We start from the raw sequence: 22,225 nt of genomic DNA, 5'->3' as shown, positions 1-22,225 counted from the left end.
TGTTCATGTTTGCATGAATCAGCCCAATGATGATTCAGGCCTCATGGCCTTGGATCCTCTGAGGATGCCATGGTTTATACGGTATCAACCTCTTTCCCAGTTCTTAAGTAACCTGCTCATTATTATATTCTCAAAAAATGTTGAAAAGTGTAGGTGAGTGTATATCCCATTGTCGAACACCTTTAAAAATCACCAATAAAAAATTAAACTGCTCTCCATTATCGCTACGGTGCAAATTATATGTTGAAAACCTCCTGATATGGAGATGGGCCCCTAAATGCATGAAATTGAACCAAAATAGACCGCTGGTCCAGACATGCTATTAGCTACGAGTGACTTCGCATTGGAGATTGCAGGTACGTACATTTCCAAAGAACTTCACATTACTGGTAGGTATATTTATTTGCCAATTTCAGGGCGTTAAAAAAAGACAATCCATCACGAATCACGATGAGTAGATAAGCAACTCGAGTAAGTAATCACAATGAACATAAACAATGGCCACCATCGCATATATAAGGAAATCGGAATGGCAACTGAGCGATCTTAATATTTGTGGAGTTTTCCAACTCAACCCATGCTTTACTGTTGTAATAACAGGTGAAAGTGTATAAAAGTAAAAACAGAGTACCTATATATACTTTTTACGTTCTGGTTAAGTTACTCGTTATTTGCGATGTTGTGTGATTGTTCATCTAAATAACTAAGGACTGGTTTCGTCCGCTTATTAAAAGGATATTGCGAACTGATAAGTAGAGAAATATGGTCATTATGTAAATTTATAAGTACGCAGTTTGCCGTATACATTATCGTCATAAGCTTTTATACCGGTCATTTTGTACGCGCATGCTCTTTTTTTAGATAGTTTATTTTCTTAAGAGTGAGTGATGTTCCAATAGCATTGTAATATATAATTTGACATTACTTTTTTTTTTTTTTTTCGACCATGTCCGATCCTGATAGGATCATATGGGCCTCCACAGAGTGGAGGTTTGTATTGACAGATTTTGTTTTTTACGAGAAATGGATGTCAGCCACTTGCTCAACCTATTAGGTCCATACCCTGACACACACACAAATTGAAAAACAATATGTGTACTTGCCAGACCCAGGATTCGAACCTGGGACCCACGGCTTTATAGTCCAACGCTTATGCCGCGCGGCCACTGTGGGTAATTATTGTTTTATATTAGCTGCACTAAGTAGTAACGAGTACTTCTTCTGCCTACTTTAGGTTAATTAAGAATTCTTCCGGTGTGTACTTACATTCATTTGTCTTCCTTATTAAATTTAATCCAGTATTCCAGTATATCCGGTATTATTAGTAAATAAACATTTTAAAACCCTCTTTTTTCAGAAATTATACCTATAAGAAAGATACGGGACATCTTTAATTACTCGCCAACATTTTTATGAAGATGGAAACTGCCGTTTTTGTTTTTAAATGCCTCAATTTACCAGACACGTATATCATTGGATGAAAGGTATGGAGAGGATTTTTTGTTTTATTGAAACTGCATTTGTAAAAATAATATTTTATATTAATGTTGAATTCATTATATATAATAGTTATTACCATAATAATAATATATAATAATTAACAATGACTTGCTTGTTTTCATTTCCACCCGCCTCATCTTAAACAACATTTAGCTTTTTATTCGACTTTATACAAATTTTACGTTTTGGTTTGGAGAAAATGTGCTACATAATCCATATTATACAGTAAAAAAATATATATTTAAAATATTTTATTGTATCACCCGACAACATTTAAAGGTGACATTCAATTAGGTTCGAACCTGGGAATTAAGCTTACAAACCTTTTTTGACAAATAATAAGAATGTAAATTGTTTTAATGAGAATCTTATAATATTCTGTATGAATCCATTTTAGCAATCAGGAGTTCACTTTTCAGCATCTTCCTCAATCTATAGTAGGTATGTATACAATTGACAAATTCTATAATTGTATTCTAGATAATATAATATAAAACACCAAGGGCGGACGGTGTTTAATCATTGTCATCTGTATGACTCTCAATTGTAAACCCGTTAAGGAAGAGCTCATAGCCCTTGGTCGTTGCTATTTAAAATACATTAATTATTTAGAAGACCAAAAGAATTTACCAGATATTCAAAAGTTTTTATTACATTATACCGCATTCACATGTGTCGATTTTTGTTGCTTAAGGCACTTCAGTGAAACGGCAAATAATTTTCAACCATAGGTGCGTAGAAATTTTGGACTCGCTGGCAGTTTGAGAGCAAACATCGAGGTGTGAATACGTCAATTTGTTTCGTGATGGCGACGGGGGTATTAATTCTTAAATCGCGTAAAGATGACTAAGAATGTTACCCATTTACTTTAAAAAAAAAACATGTCAATGAATATATTATTATTGTTACTAATAGAACAATAAGCAGAACATTAAATGGACGCATGCTGGATTTATGACAAATTATATTTCGGTCGGCATACGTCATTTCCACCCGCGACCCGCAATCCGCGCATCGCCTAGCCACGATCTTTTTAGACCATGCCTCAACTGAGGTATAGCCTTAACTTTATTTAACCCTCTATTCCCTCCGTAACAAATTATATTATATCATAATAAGTCTTAGAATACGAAAACTATCTGGGCAATTCTTTTGTACTTATAATGATTGTATATGTTGTTCATTTAGTATATAAATATCTAGTATGCTAAAATAACATTATTCGTCGTCAGCTGTATACATACCATAGATAAGGTATGGCTATAGTGAAGGGTGGAGGTAGCCTGTTAAGATCGAACATAGATGGTGCACACAGCTTTATCAGTCAAACATTTTCATTGAACTAAGGCCCTCCTCCCACGGCGCAACCGAAATCTGGTGGAACTGGTTGGTGATGGTACTCATAAACTGACCAATGTGATGATTCGCACACGGTGCTACTGAAACCACTTGAAATAATTATCACATAACCTCAAACTGTCAAACTGGACCATCAGCTGTTTTGTACAAAAACCAACAACACGCACGCTGCCGCGTTTACTTGAATAAAATTAGGTTATTTCAATTTTGCTTGTCTTGTATTTTTGACGTCTTGGGTTGTAAATGGTTTTTATAGCATGACACTTGTTCGCAGTGCTACCAATTTTGGTAAGAAAATATGATTTTTCACCGAATCTAATGATGTTGGTACCACTGTTTTACGGTGACTGGAAACTTGAGAGACCGCGCGACTAGCATGTCGCATCTCTTCGCTACCGTTTTGAAGCCGAGAGATTCCAGTCTCGCCGTCAGCGAGCCGCCATTGAAATACATTAGCTAGATACTGGCTGGAATTTTAGTTTCAGTTCCGACGGACATAAGTTGAGCCGTGGGAGGATGGCCTAAGACTACAGTGTGTACAGTATTTGAAAGTTTTTAAAATTCATTTAAACCCGCCAAATCCAAACCATAGTAGATAATAGTAAAAAAAAAACGTTCATCTATAAAATATTGTAATAATAATTTATACACATAATTTTAGATATTTTATAGATAAAAGAATGTTTTTTATCGATTATGGTTTAGTTCAGGCAAGGGTAAATGAATTTTAAAAAAAGTAACCAATGCCATCTGTAAATATAATTTTTAATTCAACGAAAGAAATAAGTATGACTGAAAAGGTGTGCACTATTTTGGCCAGATCATACCAAAACTATTAATGTTTGAACATACTTAATTATAAAAACACTTCTGAGAAAATATATTATAACTAACAGAAAAAATCTTTTTGAAAAACGTACACGTAAGAAAAACCCTGCAGGATCGAACCTGCATCTCTCAGGTACCGCGCCCATTTTTCTCAGAAGTTTTTTCAAAAATATGTTTGTTCAATAATTAGAATTAGAGTTCTGAAATCTTGTGAATTATTTGTTGAATATAAAAATAGTTAATAGGGTTTAATAGTTAAATTGAATTTTAAAAACTAATCAGCACCATCTGCAATTTGTATTCTTAGTTCAATGAAAACAAATAAGTATGACTGACAGAGTTTAGTGTGCACTATTATATATATGTCGAATCTTAACAGCCTACCTTCACCCCTCGCCGCTGGTAGACAGTGAAATTGAAGAAGACACTAAAACAGATCCCTGTACAAAATTCTCGTTAACCATAAGATTGAATACATTGCACGAATATATAATTAAACGTTTCCTTGTTTATCTTCCCACAACAAAACATTTTAAATATTATTTTATACATGTTAGAAATAAATAAAAAAAGCTCATATAAAAGTCCTAATTAAAACAATAATAATTGGGCGATATCAGAAGGCACTATAGTGTTTTTAGTATTACAATGTTTTCAAATTTTATTTTTCAAAATAAATACAAACAAATTTATTAGTCTAACAGTACATTTCCATAATAAAGACAATCAATAATGGTTCATTTGAATGTGAAAATATATCTTTTATAAATGACATTCATTTCAGAAGAAACTTTTACAAAATAATTTGTATCTCTCAAGAAAAAGTAACAATTTAATTGGTTTCACCTGCAACACTGACTGAAATAACCCTACTCCGTTTCTATTTATATGGCAAGATTCATTAGTCCTGTAGATGTATCTTAGCAACCATATTTACCAACTATAAACAAGAAATTTAACACTCGCATACAAAGATGTTGAATCTTCTTCCAGATGGAACCTTCTGAGGTTGGCAAAGTGAAGTCTGCAAAAGAGTGTAGGAATACTACCTTATTTCAAAATTTTGTATAAAATTAGTGGTCCTCGCTTTCATAATATTGTGTTTAAGCTAACTCTATAGAAGAAGGCCTTCTTGGATGTCTTTGACCTACAGTGATACACAAACTTTATTGCGTCAAGGAAATGCTTTGCACGGGTGCCCATTAAATTGAGCAGGTTTAAGACAAATAAACTGACATTTGCAAATCGGGAAGGCAAATGAAGACGTTAGATTTAAGACTTTGGATACACCTGGATGGAGGCTGGTGCTAATAAATGAGGCCCAAATAGGGTATAGTGCCAGGAAGAAGAAATGCTAAATCTCATGTTACCGGTAAACACAATTGCTAGAATACGGTTGCTCATAGACACAAGCATGGACAATGATCGTATCAATTAAATTGAGTTGGCATTTACAGATAAGTGTTGTTCTTCTCGCATGTTTGGTCCAGAAGCAAGAACCCAATCAAATAGCCAACCATCGTTTAGAAGACAACACATAAAGATATTTTACATTTAGGCCTTTTACATAGGTACAGAAATGTCATTGTAAATTTTGCCGATCAATCACGGCCGAATGCATTAATAACTTTCTCACAAGAGTATGAATGTATTGTTCAGACAGGAATTACTGAATATCTTTGATCAACCGAATATGACAAACTATCATCAATGTAAAAATTGCACTTTTTGACAGTCTTTAGAAATGAATTTATACATAAATACTAATATTATATTACTGAGGATAAATAAAATGTTGTGTTCTGTGAAAAATAAATAGAAAAAAAGGAAGTACATATAATTGAAACCAATGTATTCTCGTAACACCTCGTTTAATTCAATTTTATGATTCAAAACACACTAAATTGAAATTCCTGCTAATATGTCACAATTTAATGTAGAAAAAAAACTCTGAAGATTGGATTAATATGTCTCGTGATATTAATTTAATATTAGGCATGTATTTGATTATAATATGTGATATTATGTTCACAGTAAAATGGTAGCGTTCTACTGCAATGATGTAAAAACATTACGCAGGTAAATAATATTAATATTATTGTTTGTGGATGATAAATAAGAAATAAACCGAAAAACAAAAAATATTTTAATTAATTAATGAAATTGGTGTTGTCAAAGCCTGCATTTTTAGACAACACCTAGAATATTCCGTTCCGTCCTGTGGCATCACATAACATTACTGTACAAATTTCACAATATGTTTTCACAACATAATATGTCTTCGTATGAATATATCTACATATTAAAATATAATATTGGATATTATTAATCCGATGAAGACAATCAGTGCTATTTTGACATCACTATTGACCAAATAATTTTGATCAATCGGCGTTAATTTTATTTAAAAATATTTCTTAAAAACCATGATTTTAAATACATATATTGTAATGAAACATACAATAAAACAGTTGTATCAGTTTTAGTAAACACGTGTCAAATAAAGACACATGTGTAACGTGACTTGACATCACAGAACAGGAATGGTTAATTAATTTCTCTGGTATCTACATTTACTGATTGAAGGCTATGAATACGTTAAAATAAATATTCAAATGATCAAAACATCAGAAAGATAAATTAGAATACATTGATTTCATTGTATGTGATAACGAATAAAGCCGTTGCAATGTCCAGATGAATTTTAATCATCTAATTTATTATTATCTCCTAGCGAAATGAACAAAAACAATGAAGGCACAATTTGGCACCCCGCACTTTCTCCTTTCTATACATAAATTACAATAATACAACTAAATTAAATATTTATTTATAGATATGTGTATAAATGAACAAAGTACGTGTCCTCAAAATATTTACATAACACAACAGTGGAACCCTGGCCTATCTCATACAATGCAATTTTTTTTACACAATCAATGTAAGTAAATTATTATTTGATTAGATTACATGTTGTTGTCAAAAGATATTTGGAAACAATACTGTGTTAATTAAATTTTCAACCCTGTTTAAATTATTACTTTAAAATAACAAGGTTGTATGTAACATTTTTTAGGTTATCTACATTATTCGGCGTCTATTTTTTTAAATATTTTAAATTGTACCGTTTTGTTAAAATCATTAATTGTCATGTCATAATGAAAAAGAAATCCGGATAACCGAGGTTCTACTGTAGTTAAGCCATTTTATCAGTATTGTTAAGTAAGATTGGTATATATAACCTTGTTTTATTGTAACAGTAATATTGTATTCTAATAAAGAATAAATAATATAAAAAATTCTCCAAGTTTTTCTTTGTATAATTTTAGATAATAAAACGCTTTGCAAGAAATAGACCAAGTCGCCACCGCTTGTCTTCAATAAATACAAACATAAAAAGTATAAAATTTCATCAACAACAGATACAGTACAAAAGAGCGGTGTATGAGATTAATGAATTACTCACAGTATCGGAGAAAGGACGGGGATTTTTGTGAACACACTGTACTTATCAAAAATACAGTGCGTATCCAAATAACAATAGTACGCTGTACGGAATTATTATTGCACACACAAGTGGTTGAATTTCGAATGACAATATAGATATTTAAAATATTTGTAATAAAATATAGGATTTGACATTAGGTAATAAGAAAAAAATATATTTTGTCAAACTGATATTTAAGTGTCAAAACATCCTAATAATAATTTTAAGCTGTAGAATTCACAACACTTTGTTTCATAATAAAATAAATACTGCAAATATGACTAAACCATCAATGTTACAAAGTTGTATGTAACATATATTTTTTGCTGTAATGTGATAATGGATACTTGATCATAAGACCACGAAATTTGATACTTCATCAAATGGCTTTATGAACCTTTATCCTTACTATGCTAATACATTCTGTTCTATCCGGTGGAGTCACATTGCGTTAGTACCTCACTCGTTTCACGGTATGAAAGAATTTTAAAATGGAAATTCCATTTTTGGCAACATTATATTCGTAGATTCTTTGTGGATTTCAAAACTGCACATAGACACTTTTTAGAACATATTAAGAAATTTTAGGTAATGTTGTGCATGGAGGGATCCAGAAGGTACAGTTTTCTAAAATGGAAGTGGACAGTGGTAAGTACATGTTATTTGAAATATGTATTTTTTTTTAATTTGTATGGTGTGGTGACTCGATATCCCAGAATAGTTGGAATAAACTATTAAATGTTCTATAAATAATATTTTTTTGATCATTTCCCATTGCTACCAAGTAACATACAACCTTGTTGTACTGAAACACATTTTTTTTTAAATAAGTAGATATACCAAAATATAAAATAGGATATAGTTGAGTAATGAAAGAGTTACATAATATCTATTTAAAATCCAACCACTAATATGTTGTGTATACCGTACAGTAAACATTTAATATAACAAATATGAAACATATTATTCAAATGTACAATCAAAGGGAGAGGTGTATCGTGACGTTTCTAATATATAAGTTTATGTATATACAATAAGAAAAAATATTAAGATCATTTATTTACTATAATTATTAGAATAAAAAAATAATATATATATCAGGTATACTTAACCGCCTTAAGGTGGCAAACCCCACTCTCTCAAACAGCTCCCTCTTTTTTTTATAATACAAAGATTTAATAAATTTTGCAGAATCTTTCCATTGTCAATTTATGTTCATATCGTAAATGAATTTAAATTTACGAAAAGAAATGTATCAACAAAATGAAACAGATAATTTTCAAATATCACGCATGCTTTAAACGACTGCAAAAATAATTCATTAATTAAATCCAAAAAAATGCGTGTTCCCAATGTTCTATAATGCAACACGCTGTCTCTTTCTGACAGTTGTATTAGATCTACTATTAAAAAGAAACAGCCATATCCCACACAGCAAAATGTGACACTTTTAATTTGTATAAATTAAATCGTAATTACATGGAATGACTCCCAAGATTTTTTTATATATCCATTGTAAGGAAATAAATATTGAAATGTTCTTATAGTTAATCGATAATGTTTATTTAATTTAAAAATTGCCTGAGGATTCTTGAATCTTGACAAATAATTATAACAAGTAACCAGGTTGAACCATAATTGAAATCATAACTAGGTACCAAATATCCATAATAATAAATTTTTTTTGCAGTCGATATGCATGTTTATAAAAAAAAATGGCAAGATTTATAATATACTAGTCAGATCACAAAATTTGTCATAAAAAATTGACACTGATGACACGATTTCATACATTTTATTGGAAAATCTTATTATATAATTGTGATATTTCCAAATTGGATTACTATGTATATATTTTTCAATGATTATAATATATTTAAATTGCCGTTAATAAGTTAACCATTATGTAGATATTGATTTTACATGAAGTAAAAAAAAAGTACAACTCTGCTTTGTCATCATATTGCAGTTTGCATTTACCCATGTAGCCACGTGAGAAGACCTGCTTTGTCATCATATTGCAGTTTGCATTTAGCCATGTAGCCACGTGAGAAGACACTCAAAATTGCAAACACCCATCTGATTTTAAGACTATTAATTAAGATTATAATAGGGTCGGCTATCAATGCTAAGAGCAGAATTTCTTAAACTGGTAAAGACAAAATATTAAACATCGTTTAATAACTTTAGGAGATGATTTATAATGTATCGCTGTTCCCATTTCAAATTCAAATGTACCTGCAAAACCTATCTTGTGCGAATTTAAAGTGAAACTCTTTAAGTCCATTCTTTCAGTTATTTTAGCAATACGAAAAGTAAAAATTTAATTTTTTCACTTAGATTTCTTAAGCCCAGTCCAGACGAAAAACATCTGTAAACATTCAACGTTTCCATCTGCGTAGAGAAACACAAATCCAAAATCGTTAGTATCAGAACAATTTTGATACAACTTTCCAATATACAATGTTCAAGGTTTCACTTTGCTCTTTAATTCAATCAAAAAACCACAATTATATCGCATACATATTTCATTTTACGATCGGAACGACGATATTGTAAAATGTGGATACCAGGATAATAAATCTGCAAGACACTAGCGACTAGCCATTAGCTGTATTACCTATGATGTCAATATGACAAATTGTGTGATCTGTGATCGATTCTAAACAGTTTTTTTTTAAATTCCATTTCACATTACAGTCAGAGATGAATAGAAAAACTTAGACATAAACAATTAATCATTGATCCAACTCTTTTTTTCTTCAATGGCGCTAAACAAAATTCCAACATCATCAGGAGTTTAATCTCATCGTTGGTATTAAAAACTAAACGTACGTCGTACATATTAATATGTATTAGTACATAATTTTTTTAAATGTCAATTGATAAAAATCGTCCTTTCCTTGTTTTAACACTTATCATCTTATATTTTATTATACAATTCAGTCACTTTTTCTGGTTCAACAGTTTTTGTTTTTTTTAATCACTAGTCCAATTCACTTTAAACGTCATTGAAAAAATAAGTATTTACAGCACCAAATAGTTACACTGCCCTATTCTTAAAAATAAATTATAATTGCGTTACTCGTTTAACAAATAAACCAGTCGAATTATCTTATATCAGTTTATTTTTATAAAAAGTGTTTTTTTATACGAAATAGTTCTCAACACTGATAGCAATATGCGCCCGTCCTTACAAATCTGAATTTAAAACAAATTAACTGTAAAAACCACGTTTGTAATACAACCAAATTAAGAGTATAACAAAAGTTACTAACTAAATGGCAAAAAATAATTTTCCATATGTCATCGCCAATAAATCCCTTTTAAAAAATCCAATATGGAAACAAAATTCTCTGTGGCTAAGAAAAATAAGTCAAAATTAAACAAGATCTGGGTCGAAAATGTGTTTTTTTTTTAAATGAAAGACACTATGGCACTCATTTTTTTAAATTTGAGTTAAATCCTGTGATCTTGTCCAAACAACCAAGATAAAGTCTTTGAATAATTTAAAGTATCCATTCAATTAAAACCCTATATATATATCAATTTCAAAACATTTTTGGTACAAGGCACTTTATAAAAATATATTAACACAAAGTAGAAATACCTTAAGACTGTTTTAAATTATTACTGACGGTAAATTGTTGAAGAAATAAATACTTAATTATTGCATAAATTTAGTATTTCATATTAAATTCATTTGAGCATGAAACTTAACCAGAATCGAAACCGTTTAATTGTATTCCCTAGGAGCCGAACACTTGTGAATTGGGTAGGGCTGCAGCAGTTCTGGTATAATAAAACTTACAAACGATATTACCGGCCAGTCAACAGAATAAAATGATCACTGCAAAATTTGTTAATATAGGTAGACATTACGCAAGTGGAGAACTAAAAGGTTCTAAGTGTTTGTCCTTGACGAAACAAAAGTAACAATGTGGCAGCTTAGAATACTACTTCATTGTTGAGTTTGTTTTTCCAAGGACGAACACTTAGAACCTTGTAGTATTAGGCTCGCGATTATACAAACATGGTTTTTACATATATAATTCGGAGAGAATAAAACATAAATATTTCAAAGAGCTTGAAAATCCCACCTCGCTTATACAGAGATAAAAAAACAAAAATAATGTCCCCTTGTCGAGAATTCTTTAGTATAATCGATAGCACTGTCTTTTAGCAGCCGGTATACTGATACATGTGAAACCATACACCCCACTGGGAGCAAACGCACACCATAAGTTATTATCGTGTGTATGCAGACAACTTCATAGTTCTGATCGGATGGATCTTTGATATCAGGCGGGTAATGATTGAGCATCATTAATTTTTAGACTAGTGTGGTCTCTATATAGCGAAGCAGAATTAAGCTCAGTGAAATACCGACACTGCAGATCGTAAGCAAATAACAAACATATATAAATACAAAATCTACATATTTTACTTGCAATATCATAAAAATGTCTAGAGAACACAGCTTTGAAGAAGAAGATGCAAATATTCAGTCGTAACAACAATCATTGTTAATCTTAGTGAAATGTGTTTGATAAGGACAGCTGCGTAGTCCACAGCGGGACGGGCGAAGTGGGACGCGGTGCAGAGCGAAAGTCGGCCTGGACCGGGCGGCTTTCATCATCTGCAGGCGGTGAGGAGGACTTCTAGCCAGCAGGGACAGGCCGTGACGTCCTGCCTGGAATACTTGGGGCCCCACCCTTTGGCGAAGCTGATCCTCACCGAGTTGGGGTCGATGGGACCCGTCGGAGCGGATGAGGAGGGCGGTCTGACGCACCCAGCCCGCGACTGGTCGAAGATGCACAAGCAGTGGCCGGGGGGCACCCGATACACCAGCAGGGACCTGGTCTCCGTGTCGTCCAGGGTGGGCGAGTTCACAAAGATGGGCTGCTCGCTGCGGTTGTACACCCACACGTCATCGGACTCTTTGCTCAGGGTCACACCTGAAATGATATCAATCAAAATGTTCTAATAATGCAACCAACTCATTCATAATCATGATATTTATATTAATTTATGAATATCGCATTTCAAATAAAATACTGATTACATATTGAAGAAGACATCAATTATAAATTTAGTTATTTTCAACATAGTTGAAGATATTGAAAGAATTTGAACTGCTATTTATTGTACTTAGTTTTAGAGACTATTTAAAGTTTTATTCTGCAGTGGCGAAGGATGGAGGTAAGCTGTCACTAAACTTTGGCAGTCATACTTATTTAATTAATTGAACTGAGAATACAATTTGCAAATGGGATTGATTAGTTTTCAAAAATAAATTAAACCCTTAACAGTACACATCCACCCCTCGCCACTGTTATCCTGGCAATATCGGAAATTCCTTTCTTTCAGCTGATTTCACACTTTCGCAGCTAAAGAAGTTTTGCTTCGATGGTTTAATCCAACATGAGAAAGTAACGTCAGAAATCTTACCAAGGCCAATCTTGGCGCGCGTCTTCTCGACACTGACAGCGGCACCCGGGGAGATGTAGCCTGTGCAGTAGGTGGTGGCACCCGCCGACAGCTGGTGGTGCTGCGCGTGGGTGTGGGTGGCGCCCCGGGCCAGCGTGTCCAGGCACAGGCCGTGGCCGCGCGGCGATGCGCTGAACACGTTCACCGAGGGGATGTCCACGGGGAACTGCCGCCCCACCCTGGCCGCCAGCTCCCAGTACGCCAACTTGCACCACTCTCGACCACCAGGACGAAGTTTTTCTGCAATAAAAACAATAAAAAACCATTTATATAAAAAAAACAATAATTTACTGAACCTTATAAAAAACATTAATAAACACAAATAAGACAAATTGATGGTTTAGTTAAATGGTATATGAAACTGTTGCTCTATAATCAAAACTAATATTTGTATGAGAATTAATAGCAAGAAAGATTCGAAGTTAGGAGACGATCATGAGAATATTGTCAGTCGTGTACCTATTTAATTATATAATTATAGGCGTATTTCGATAACGTATTTAAAATGAAATTTGCACGTTACGTTCTATTTGCGCGAATTTTACGAGCATTGCAATGTTTTACGATAAACAAAACAATATTCCGTCGCGAGAAGATTGCTTCATCGTCCGAGCTGTCAAAATTCCCGCGCATCCCAGACGCAAACCGTCAAAAAAAGGACAGTTTAACGAGCATTCCGCGGTGGCCGCCAGATGTCATCGGGCGCTGGCGCCACTGCAACTAATCGCCCGCACACAGGCAAACCTTTCACAGTTTCGCTCGCACACGGGCGCACTGCACACCGACAAACGCATACAGATGCAGTCCGCCGGCCGGCGCGACCTGCAAACAAGTCCCTGGCGCTGCAAAAGAAACACGTGGTACGCAGAGAAAAATGTGCAATGACTGCTGGTTGCCGAACACGTCTAAACGCATTTTATATTTTAATTGTTTAATCACATTATGGAGCCCAACAATGGTTACAATTTAATAAACTAAACAACATTAAATTTAAACATTTCGTCTTCTGACTTAGCCCCGATTATAAATGTAAACAAATCACCCACACAGGTGGGATCCGATTGAAAATTAGTTTCATTTTAATTTAACCGCAATGTAGTGTTCGAAAAAATGCAGAATAACCTAAAATCAAAACAATTCACGAAAGCAAAAAAAAAATTGGAGAACTTCATAATTCACGTTAACTTACTATGTTCTCACGAAATTTATAATTTACCTACTTAAATGCATTGATTAAAATCATCCTTTCTTTCATGTATGCATAATATAAATTATAATACGATAAATAGTTTATTGTACATGGTCGCTATCGCCAACAGTGTAACGTAGTACATTTAGGGGTCGTCCATATGTGACGTCATATGTTAAGGGGATCTGATATAACAAAAATAAGAGAGATTGAAAATATAAACTGATATAAACTTCAGTGAATAAAATATTACAACATGAGCATACTTACAGAACTTACAGAATTTGTTTTTACCTATTTGGGGGGGGGGATTTTAAATGTGATATCATTTGGGGAGGGGGGTATTTTTGGTCTAAAATTATGGGTTGAAGTGCATCAAAAACAGCGAAACACGTGTGATCATTTTTATAGACAATCGTATGTGTGATGTACACATTCGTTAATAATAAAAATAATCACACATAACAAGATACACCTATTATTAAAATGCTGTGAAAGCGACGTGTTTTATACAAGAATAAGGCATAAAACAAAGAAAAAACTGACCAGTTAATAATGTCATAATTTTGCATGTCTACCAATCTAGGTATTCCGAAAACATTGGTTTAGATTTAGAGGTAGGCAGCAGGTGTAGACAATTAAGGTGTCAGTCAAATGAGTCAGCTCATAAAAATGTTGAAAGAAGGAATATGTCTAGCAATATGACAACTATTTACAAAATTGGCACTGCACTGCGATCATTGAAAGTACATGACATTAAAATGTATCAGTGATTGACCGACTAATAACAGACTTAAATTGTCAATTATTTATGAACCTTTCAACTTTACAGTCATCGAATAACATAAAAACACATAACATGAGATAATTGAACAACTAAGCTATCCGCCGACATAACCACTAGACATTGAGTTTTCTAGCTGGCTGGCCTTTACATTTGCAACATTGCCTACGGCAGAATGGTCGAGAGGCGAGCAGCAGATCAAATGCAACGTCTAGTGGTTTGTGTCGGCGGACAGTTTAGTCAAATGAGTGGATGAAGTGTTCCAACAGAAAAATGTTAATCGTGTGCTATTCACAATATATCGGAGAGGTTTTCATACCATAGCAATGATCGTTGAATTTCTTTAAAATTAACACAACGACTTAAATTAACCACAGGGATGCCCAAACGCCCGTTGGTTAGATGAACTCATAAAGTTCTGTAGATATGTCTTACAGCGAATAACTAGGGACTGTGAAAAATGGAGGGAGCTGGGATTGGATCGACCCCGGCTGATGATGATGAATAGATACAAATAGTATTTACAGATGAAACTTTTCTTTTCCCCCTCCATAACACAGGATGTCATGTGACCCAATGCCATTAAAACATTATCACAAAAACACCCAGGCTTTGAGACAATCAGATAGGTACCTTCTCAAATCAATTTAAATAATCAGATGTATGTAGTATTTATATACAAAAATGCTACGAAATAGTGAATTTTATGCTAATTCCAAGAGTCGTATACGCGGAACACAACACAGGCAATAATTAGTCATACTACCACTCGTAAATGGTATACTGAATAAAAGTTGCCTAATTTTCAGTCGATTTATGAACGCCCAGCGTTAATGAGTTAACGCGTGTCCGGTACACTTTTCTGTCAGCCGCCGATACACTGGTTTTTATTACCGCAGCCAGTTTTATGTTCTAATTTATAACGCGAAATTGACTCATTAGCTCTGGGGCGTTCATAAACATAATACAAAGACCCCTTTATTCGAATAGAAAGGCCTTCTATATTATATCGAGCGCGACACCGGTGTCCCGTCTGAAACGGGCCAATGTCTTGCGCATTGGACAGTAATAATGAAATAAATAAGAATATAGACTAGAAGCGATTTCAATGTGGTGTTGGAGTCTCGTGGACGGCCAAACGGATAAACGCGTTCATCATCAGACTCTTATCGATTTCTACATGTTGGTAACCCGTAAGAGTGGATGACATCCTGGAAATATTCGGAATACTTGGTCAGGTTGAAGGTCGAAGTACGAGGAAAATCTCCCTAATGGACGGACGGGACGGACGAAGTCTTTCACTGATACCGCCTCAAATGCCTAACATTCAGAATTTTATAAAAATATAAATATACACTATGATTGTATTTCTAATTTTCTTGCCTACATATAATTATTTTCTTGTGTTCCGGTGTATTTAATTACGTATTTGGAAGTGTTTTATTGACGGAACAGATTAATAAATAGAATTCCGATAAGTTGAAACCAACCCGTGGAAAAGCCTGCCCAATCATCCGGGCCCCGATTCTCAATCAGTCGACGGAGAAGAAAATAATTAACAATATAGTATATTAATCCAACTTCTAGCCATTTTGAGAGGGTAATAAAACAATATTAAAAATATTTAAATGCGTGCGGGGAAATGTTTTGTTTTTCGTTATATAAAAGACGTTTGCTAATCACAGCTATTGTCAAATCATACAACACTCGTAACAACTAAAATTATTATTGATAGATAACAATGATAACGAAAGATAAAGAATATAAACTTCATTCCGCCGGGGATACGACTTGACTGATAAGAAACAGGCACCAATGAAGGCCGTTGTGATAAAAATTGAAAGCCCGATATGACAAAAAGAAGTAGCATTTTAAAGTAAATCTCGAGTGTTATATACATACGTTATAAATAGGTACTACGTTACAACTGAAAGAAATAGGATAGGTATCCAATTAATAAATGATACAAGACTGGGAATCCGCTAGATAATGCTGTTAACAACCTAGACATAATTTCAACGCCGAATAAAAGGGGTAGGAAATTTTATGTTTCATAACTTCACGATTAGAAGGAAACCAATAATACGTTAGGAATCATTTTGACTTACTTCGAGAAATAATAACAAGGAATTTTGTAGAAGATTTCTAAAACAAAACATTTCAGTATTTCATTGAAAGATTGTTCAAATCATTGTACTAAGAAGAATACATACAATTTAATAATAAACAAGATTATTTTATTTTATAAACATTATATCTTATTTACACCAATGATTCTAAACCCGGTTCTGGGAGCCTTCTTGGTGACAAAAACCTTAATCCCATTTTGGTAATTGACTAAAAAAAGGATTTATCCATACCCATTTAAAAACAATGAAGATTAAAAAAAAAAAAAAAAAGTTAGCCCGATTAGATATCGCAGCACAGTCATTATTGAAGAATTGAAGAAACACCTAAGAACGAACCCAGCTGGACTGTAAATAATAATTAGTATATAATAAATTATGTCTCTATATTACAGCCAGATATGCCCTTCCCGAGTTTTAATAAATGTTGCAAGGAATCGGTCACCAAAAAAGGTTGGCAATAACTGTCTTACACGCACAAAACAGTGACTAAATATTTCGATGTAACTTATGATGAGTAACAATGAGTAATTCTTACTGATTGCATTATTATCAAAATAAATAATTTATAGGCTTGTCGTAACATTAATATTGATCGATCTCACGCTAGTATTTATTTATATTTTAAAATCCATCATCACGTAGGTATTGTAAATGTGTAAGTCCTAAACGACCTAAGCACTGGACAATGTCCACAGATATAATAGTGATTATTAGCAATATAATTACGGTATCGAGAACAGTGACGTCCCTAGACAAAATGCCGCCCCTAGGCAGTGCCAAGATGCCGCCACATTTTACATACAGTACTTTATATCATCCTTTCATGACTCCAATATCTAAGAAATGTGTTGTATGGATACATTACTAACAATATATATACCACTAAATCTAATTTAAATACCACCTCTGCTTTTCAATAGACAATATTGCGACTCTACGGTTTCAGATAGGTAGGTACATTTAAAAATACACTTGACAACTTCCAAAACTCCCGAGTGACTGGGAAACATATTTGGATAAATTTTAAATTAGGTATGCACGTGTCATTGCTGTTCACCAAGAACGTGACGTCCAATGACAACGGAAGTAAACTAGACATCGCGGACCCGACAAAAAAATCTTGTTAAAACTTGTATAGTACCTACCTAATTAATACATTTTGTTTCCAACCAGTGAGCTGAATTTTTTAAGGGAAAGATATTTCCGTTATTACTAAGTTTAGGTAGCTATTTCTATATATATAGTGATTCTCCTCGATTTGCCGCCCTTTGGGTAACTGCCGCCGCCAAGCGACGCTCAATCTGCCTACCCCCACGGGACGTCACTGATCGAGAATAAGTACCGCAAACTGCTACAAAACGGATCTCGGCGCCGGGAGAACTGGACGCTACGCAATCGAATGAAAGTAGACATTCGTGAATTATAAATACTTTTAAAATGTATATTTAATACTTATATATTATTTAATACGTGGTCAGAATTTAAATATGTACCTAAGTACACGAAAATAATGATTTAATTGTACATACTATGTTTGAGTTTCGACGAGAAGAGAGATATTTTATGTTTATATGAAGTGTCGGACATAATAATTCTCAACCAGCAATAAAAAAACCTTATTTTAAGATCAAAACGAATTAAAGCTACCGTGTAGTAGATAGAAACTTATTAACGTCCTCGTCTATTTTAAGTATCAAATCGTAACGAACGTCTATTTATTTCATTAATAATTAAAGTTATTTCGCCCTGGCCCTATTTGTCCTGGCGTCCAGTTGTCCCAGTGCCTACAAAACTGAGGTGAGGCAAGATAAATATTAATATCAATTTAAAAGAAAAACAAATAATATTTCCAAAGTTAAATGAAATTAATAATAATAAAATAAATAATAAGTAATATATAAAGCCTGTTTCGCAAACAGACAGATTAATAAGATAGAAATGTAAAGGCCAACGCCATGAACGAAACTTTATGTCTAGTGGAAACAATGACATTATTAATGGACGACGTACTCAATACAGTAGCTAGCACGTAAATTCGCGCATTCGCATGTATAGGTAGACGTCACGCAATTTCCATTATGCGATATCACGCATCGGGAATTTATAGCAATATGACCTGTATTGTAATGGCATTAGAGCAGTGTTTCTAATGTCAATGTTCATTTGAGCGAACCCGTTCGAACCAAACCATTCGGCAGACCCAACAAAAAGCATCAGGAATTTATAGCAATATCACCTTTATTGTAATGGCGTTAGAACAGATTATGCCATTCGGCAGACCCGACAATAAAGTGAGTGTCATTTTCTTTTCCAGATGATTCGTCCATATTAATGTCATTGAGTGGAAATAATATATCATTATAATATATCATTATTTAATTTCTTTTATTTTGTTAACTGTCAATTCATGGTGGAACTGCATTGTATTGTTGTTTTTATTTAATAAAACGCAATTTTTTATAGTACTTATTCCACTTTTAATTAGTATATTAGGACCGGTTTCGTCCGCCTCAGTGGGACATTTTCAACTGAATATGAACTGTATTCAGTTGAAAATGTCCCACTGAGGCGGACGAAACCGGTCCTAATATACTAATTAAAAGTGGAATAAGTACTATAAAAAATTGCGTTTTATTAAATAAAAACAACAATATCATTATTTGTCGACACTTGCACCCACTGCGGCCCTTCTGTCAAATAGTTTATGCACCACTGCATTAATGCATATTAGTATGATATTGTATACGTAACTATGGTATTATATACGTAAGATTGACTCTGAATGTAAGAGAAATCCAAAAACTACAAGTAGCGCAACGAGGCAACGCGCAAGGTGCATGTTGGGCATAACGCGTAAAGATCACAAAGGAAACCAGTCGATAAGGAAGCAGACAAGAGTACGAGATCTGATAGAGGTCGCAAGCAGATGAAATGGCAATGGGCTGAAGACACGTCGCTTGGCGAGTGGACAATCGCTGGACAAATGCCGTCATACAGTGGTACCCAATGGGCACTTAACGTAACTTAACTTAAATGTACGTGGCAGCAAAGAACTCTAGGGACAGAGAAGAGTAGTGGGAGGTAGGGGAGGCCTTCATCCAGCAGTGGCATCCCCGACAAATGATGGCAATACGTAACTATTGGAAAATAACATATTCTTTAACACGTGTTTAAGTTTATTCTATATCTAGAGTGACTAGACAATCCAATTACATACAAGTGGCACACAAGGGGCAGGCGCGTACACAAGGGCCTGGACACAAATTAACCATGCAAGTGAGAAAGCATTCAGTACACGTATAATCTCCGCAATTCCGAGTAAGATAGAAGAATATGAATATGAATGAAGGAGGTTAGGTTTTAGGAAATGAAACCGGTAAATATTTTTAGATAACTTAGTATGAAAGATAGTTAACTGTGTTCTGTTTAAATGTTGTAGCCGTACTGAGAAGCAAGATTATGGTATATAAAGCTTCATAGGGGAGTTAATTTATAATAAAATTGGGGTTCCACACCACGTCATACGCAAAGCAAACGACCGCATATGGCCGTACAATACCATCTCACTTCAGTATTACTACTCTGAGTTCTCCACCCCTACGGTCCTTACAATTAGGACGATAAAATAATTATTTTCTATGACTTTTAATATTTTCAGTGATTTTGAAACAAAGTAGATTTAAGAAAAATAAATTTGTTTCAAGACCATTATAATAGAGTTCTAGTTAATATAACAATATGTTTAGCATTTGAAGGAGATGTGAAGCCAAACTGCTCAAATTATTTATCATATGATTATTATTCGTTCATTGTAATAAAAGTAAAAACATGCTTTAATGTTGGGAATATGTTGGGAATAAAAATGATTATTTAGGTACTTATATCTTTTGATACATTTCTTTAAATTTATGTACCTACTTGTATAAATTAATTACGTTTAAAAATAGTTTTTAAAAGGGACCAATGCAGTAACAATATGTTTAGCATTTGAAGGAGATGTGAAGCCAAACTGCTCAAATTATTTATCATATGATTATTATTCGTTCATTGTAATAAAAGTAAAAACATGCTTTAATGTTGGGAATATGTTGGGAATAAAAATGATTATTTAGGTACTTATATCTTTCGATACATTTCATTAAATTTATGTACCTACTTGTATAAATTAATTACATTTAAAAAATAGATTTTAAAAGGGACCAATGCAGTGTCCAAAACGTTCATACAATTTCGATAGGTTTAACGTTCAAAATGCTTCAGCCGCCTGTAATACGAAATACAACACGATACCGTATCAAAATATTTGAACAACCACACCACGGCCACACGTCATTAATAATCATTATTGTTGACAACACATTCCAAATATTTATTATGTGCCGAATCCAAATTCCATTAGTATCATTCAATTCCTATTCTTGTATCGAAACGAGACGTGAATAATATTACAAAACGATAATTTGAATTGATTGCGACCAATAAAAATAATAAACTGTTGGCCGAATTCGCTTTGGAATAAAAATAAAATAAATAATAATAATATATATGACATGTTTACCGATTGAGGGGAATTGATTTGATTATGTCAAATGGCGCCAATGTGCCGGACGCTGAAGGCAGGCGAGAGCGGGACGGGGCAGTATACAATAGAGGGAGACGCAGCTATATAAACATTGCCGCGCAAGGCTGGCGGGAGCGAGAGGGACGGCACTACATTATTTCATAGTGAGTGACGGGGACAACTTCAACACGTTGCGAACGTTTTTGGCAAGAAATCAAACAGCGGTAATTTTGACGTACGCCGATATGATTTTTTTTCATAGGCAATAAAATTAACATTAAATAAATCAATTAAATGAATACATAGCTGAAGAGGGTACAATCGCTAGACAACTCTAGTCATCCAGTGGTACTTGGTTAAATAAGTAGAACATTCTAAAAAGTAGACAGGAGACCGCCGAATCTAAGAAATCCTTAATTTTACGGAAGTACGTGACAAATCACAGGCCCGAGGAAGTGAAATCAGCTCGAAGATTCATCCAGCAGTGCATGGAATCTAACTTGATGATCAGTGACGAATACAAGAGTAAGTGGTAAGTACCTCATTCGGTATAAAAAAATGTTGGTACAAGTCGATTATGGGGTTTTCGCATGCAATTCTTTTTTAAATGCTGGTTGCGGTCGCAATTTCTCGAATTCTCGTGAGTCTCATTAATGATTTTATGAACAAACATTCCTTCCCTTCAGACGATTTTGCGATTCTTAAATAGCTTGTAAGGTACCTGCGTTAAAGTAATATTAAAATTAATTAATCTAAAATAATGGTAAACGTGAGAAAAACAATGCCGTTTGGAACCACTGCATCTATCATAAGACATCAAGGAATGCCGTTTAATGAACCTGTCCCTTTCATCGCTTGACATTTAGTATAGCGCTCTCTCATTCCTGTGAAATGCAGC

At 33.8% G+C, this 22,225-nt stretch overlaps 1 protein-coding gene across 1 annotated transcript in view; it reads right to left on the bottom strand.

Annotated features, from left to right (window-relative positions):
• Positions 1 to 10,155: 10,155 nt before the first annotated feature.
• Dad (Daughters against dpp) overlaps positions 10,156 to 22,225 on the bottom strand; it is a 204,233-nt gene continuing 192,163 nt past the window's right edge. Inside the window, exons 4-5 of the mRNA XM_085945399.1 lie at positions 12,626 to 12,904; positions 10,156 to 12,132 (exon numbers count right to left, since the gene is read on the bottom strand). Coding sequence (XP_085801525.1) covers positions 11,810 to 12,132; positions 12,626 to 12,904 — 602 coding nt within the window. The 3' untranslated portion in view covers positions 10,156 to 11,809. The remainder of the gene's footprint in view (positions 12,133 to 12,625; positions 12,905 to 22,225) is intronic.

This window comes from Rhyacophila brunnea, unplaced genomic scaffold (genome assembly GCF_057557595.1).
Source record: "Rhyacophila brunnea isolate RB1 unplaced genomic scaffold, BYU_Rbru_1.0 scaffold_18, whole genome shotgun sequence".
NCBI classification, from domain to species: Eukaryota; Metazoa; Arthropoda; class Insecta; order Trichoptera; family Rhyacophilidae; genus Rhyacophila; species Rhyacophila brunnea.
The sequence above is the reverse complement of the archived record's forward strand: the minus strand, read 5'-3'. Positions and strand labels throughout refer to the sequence as shown.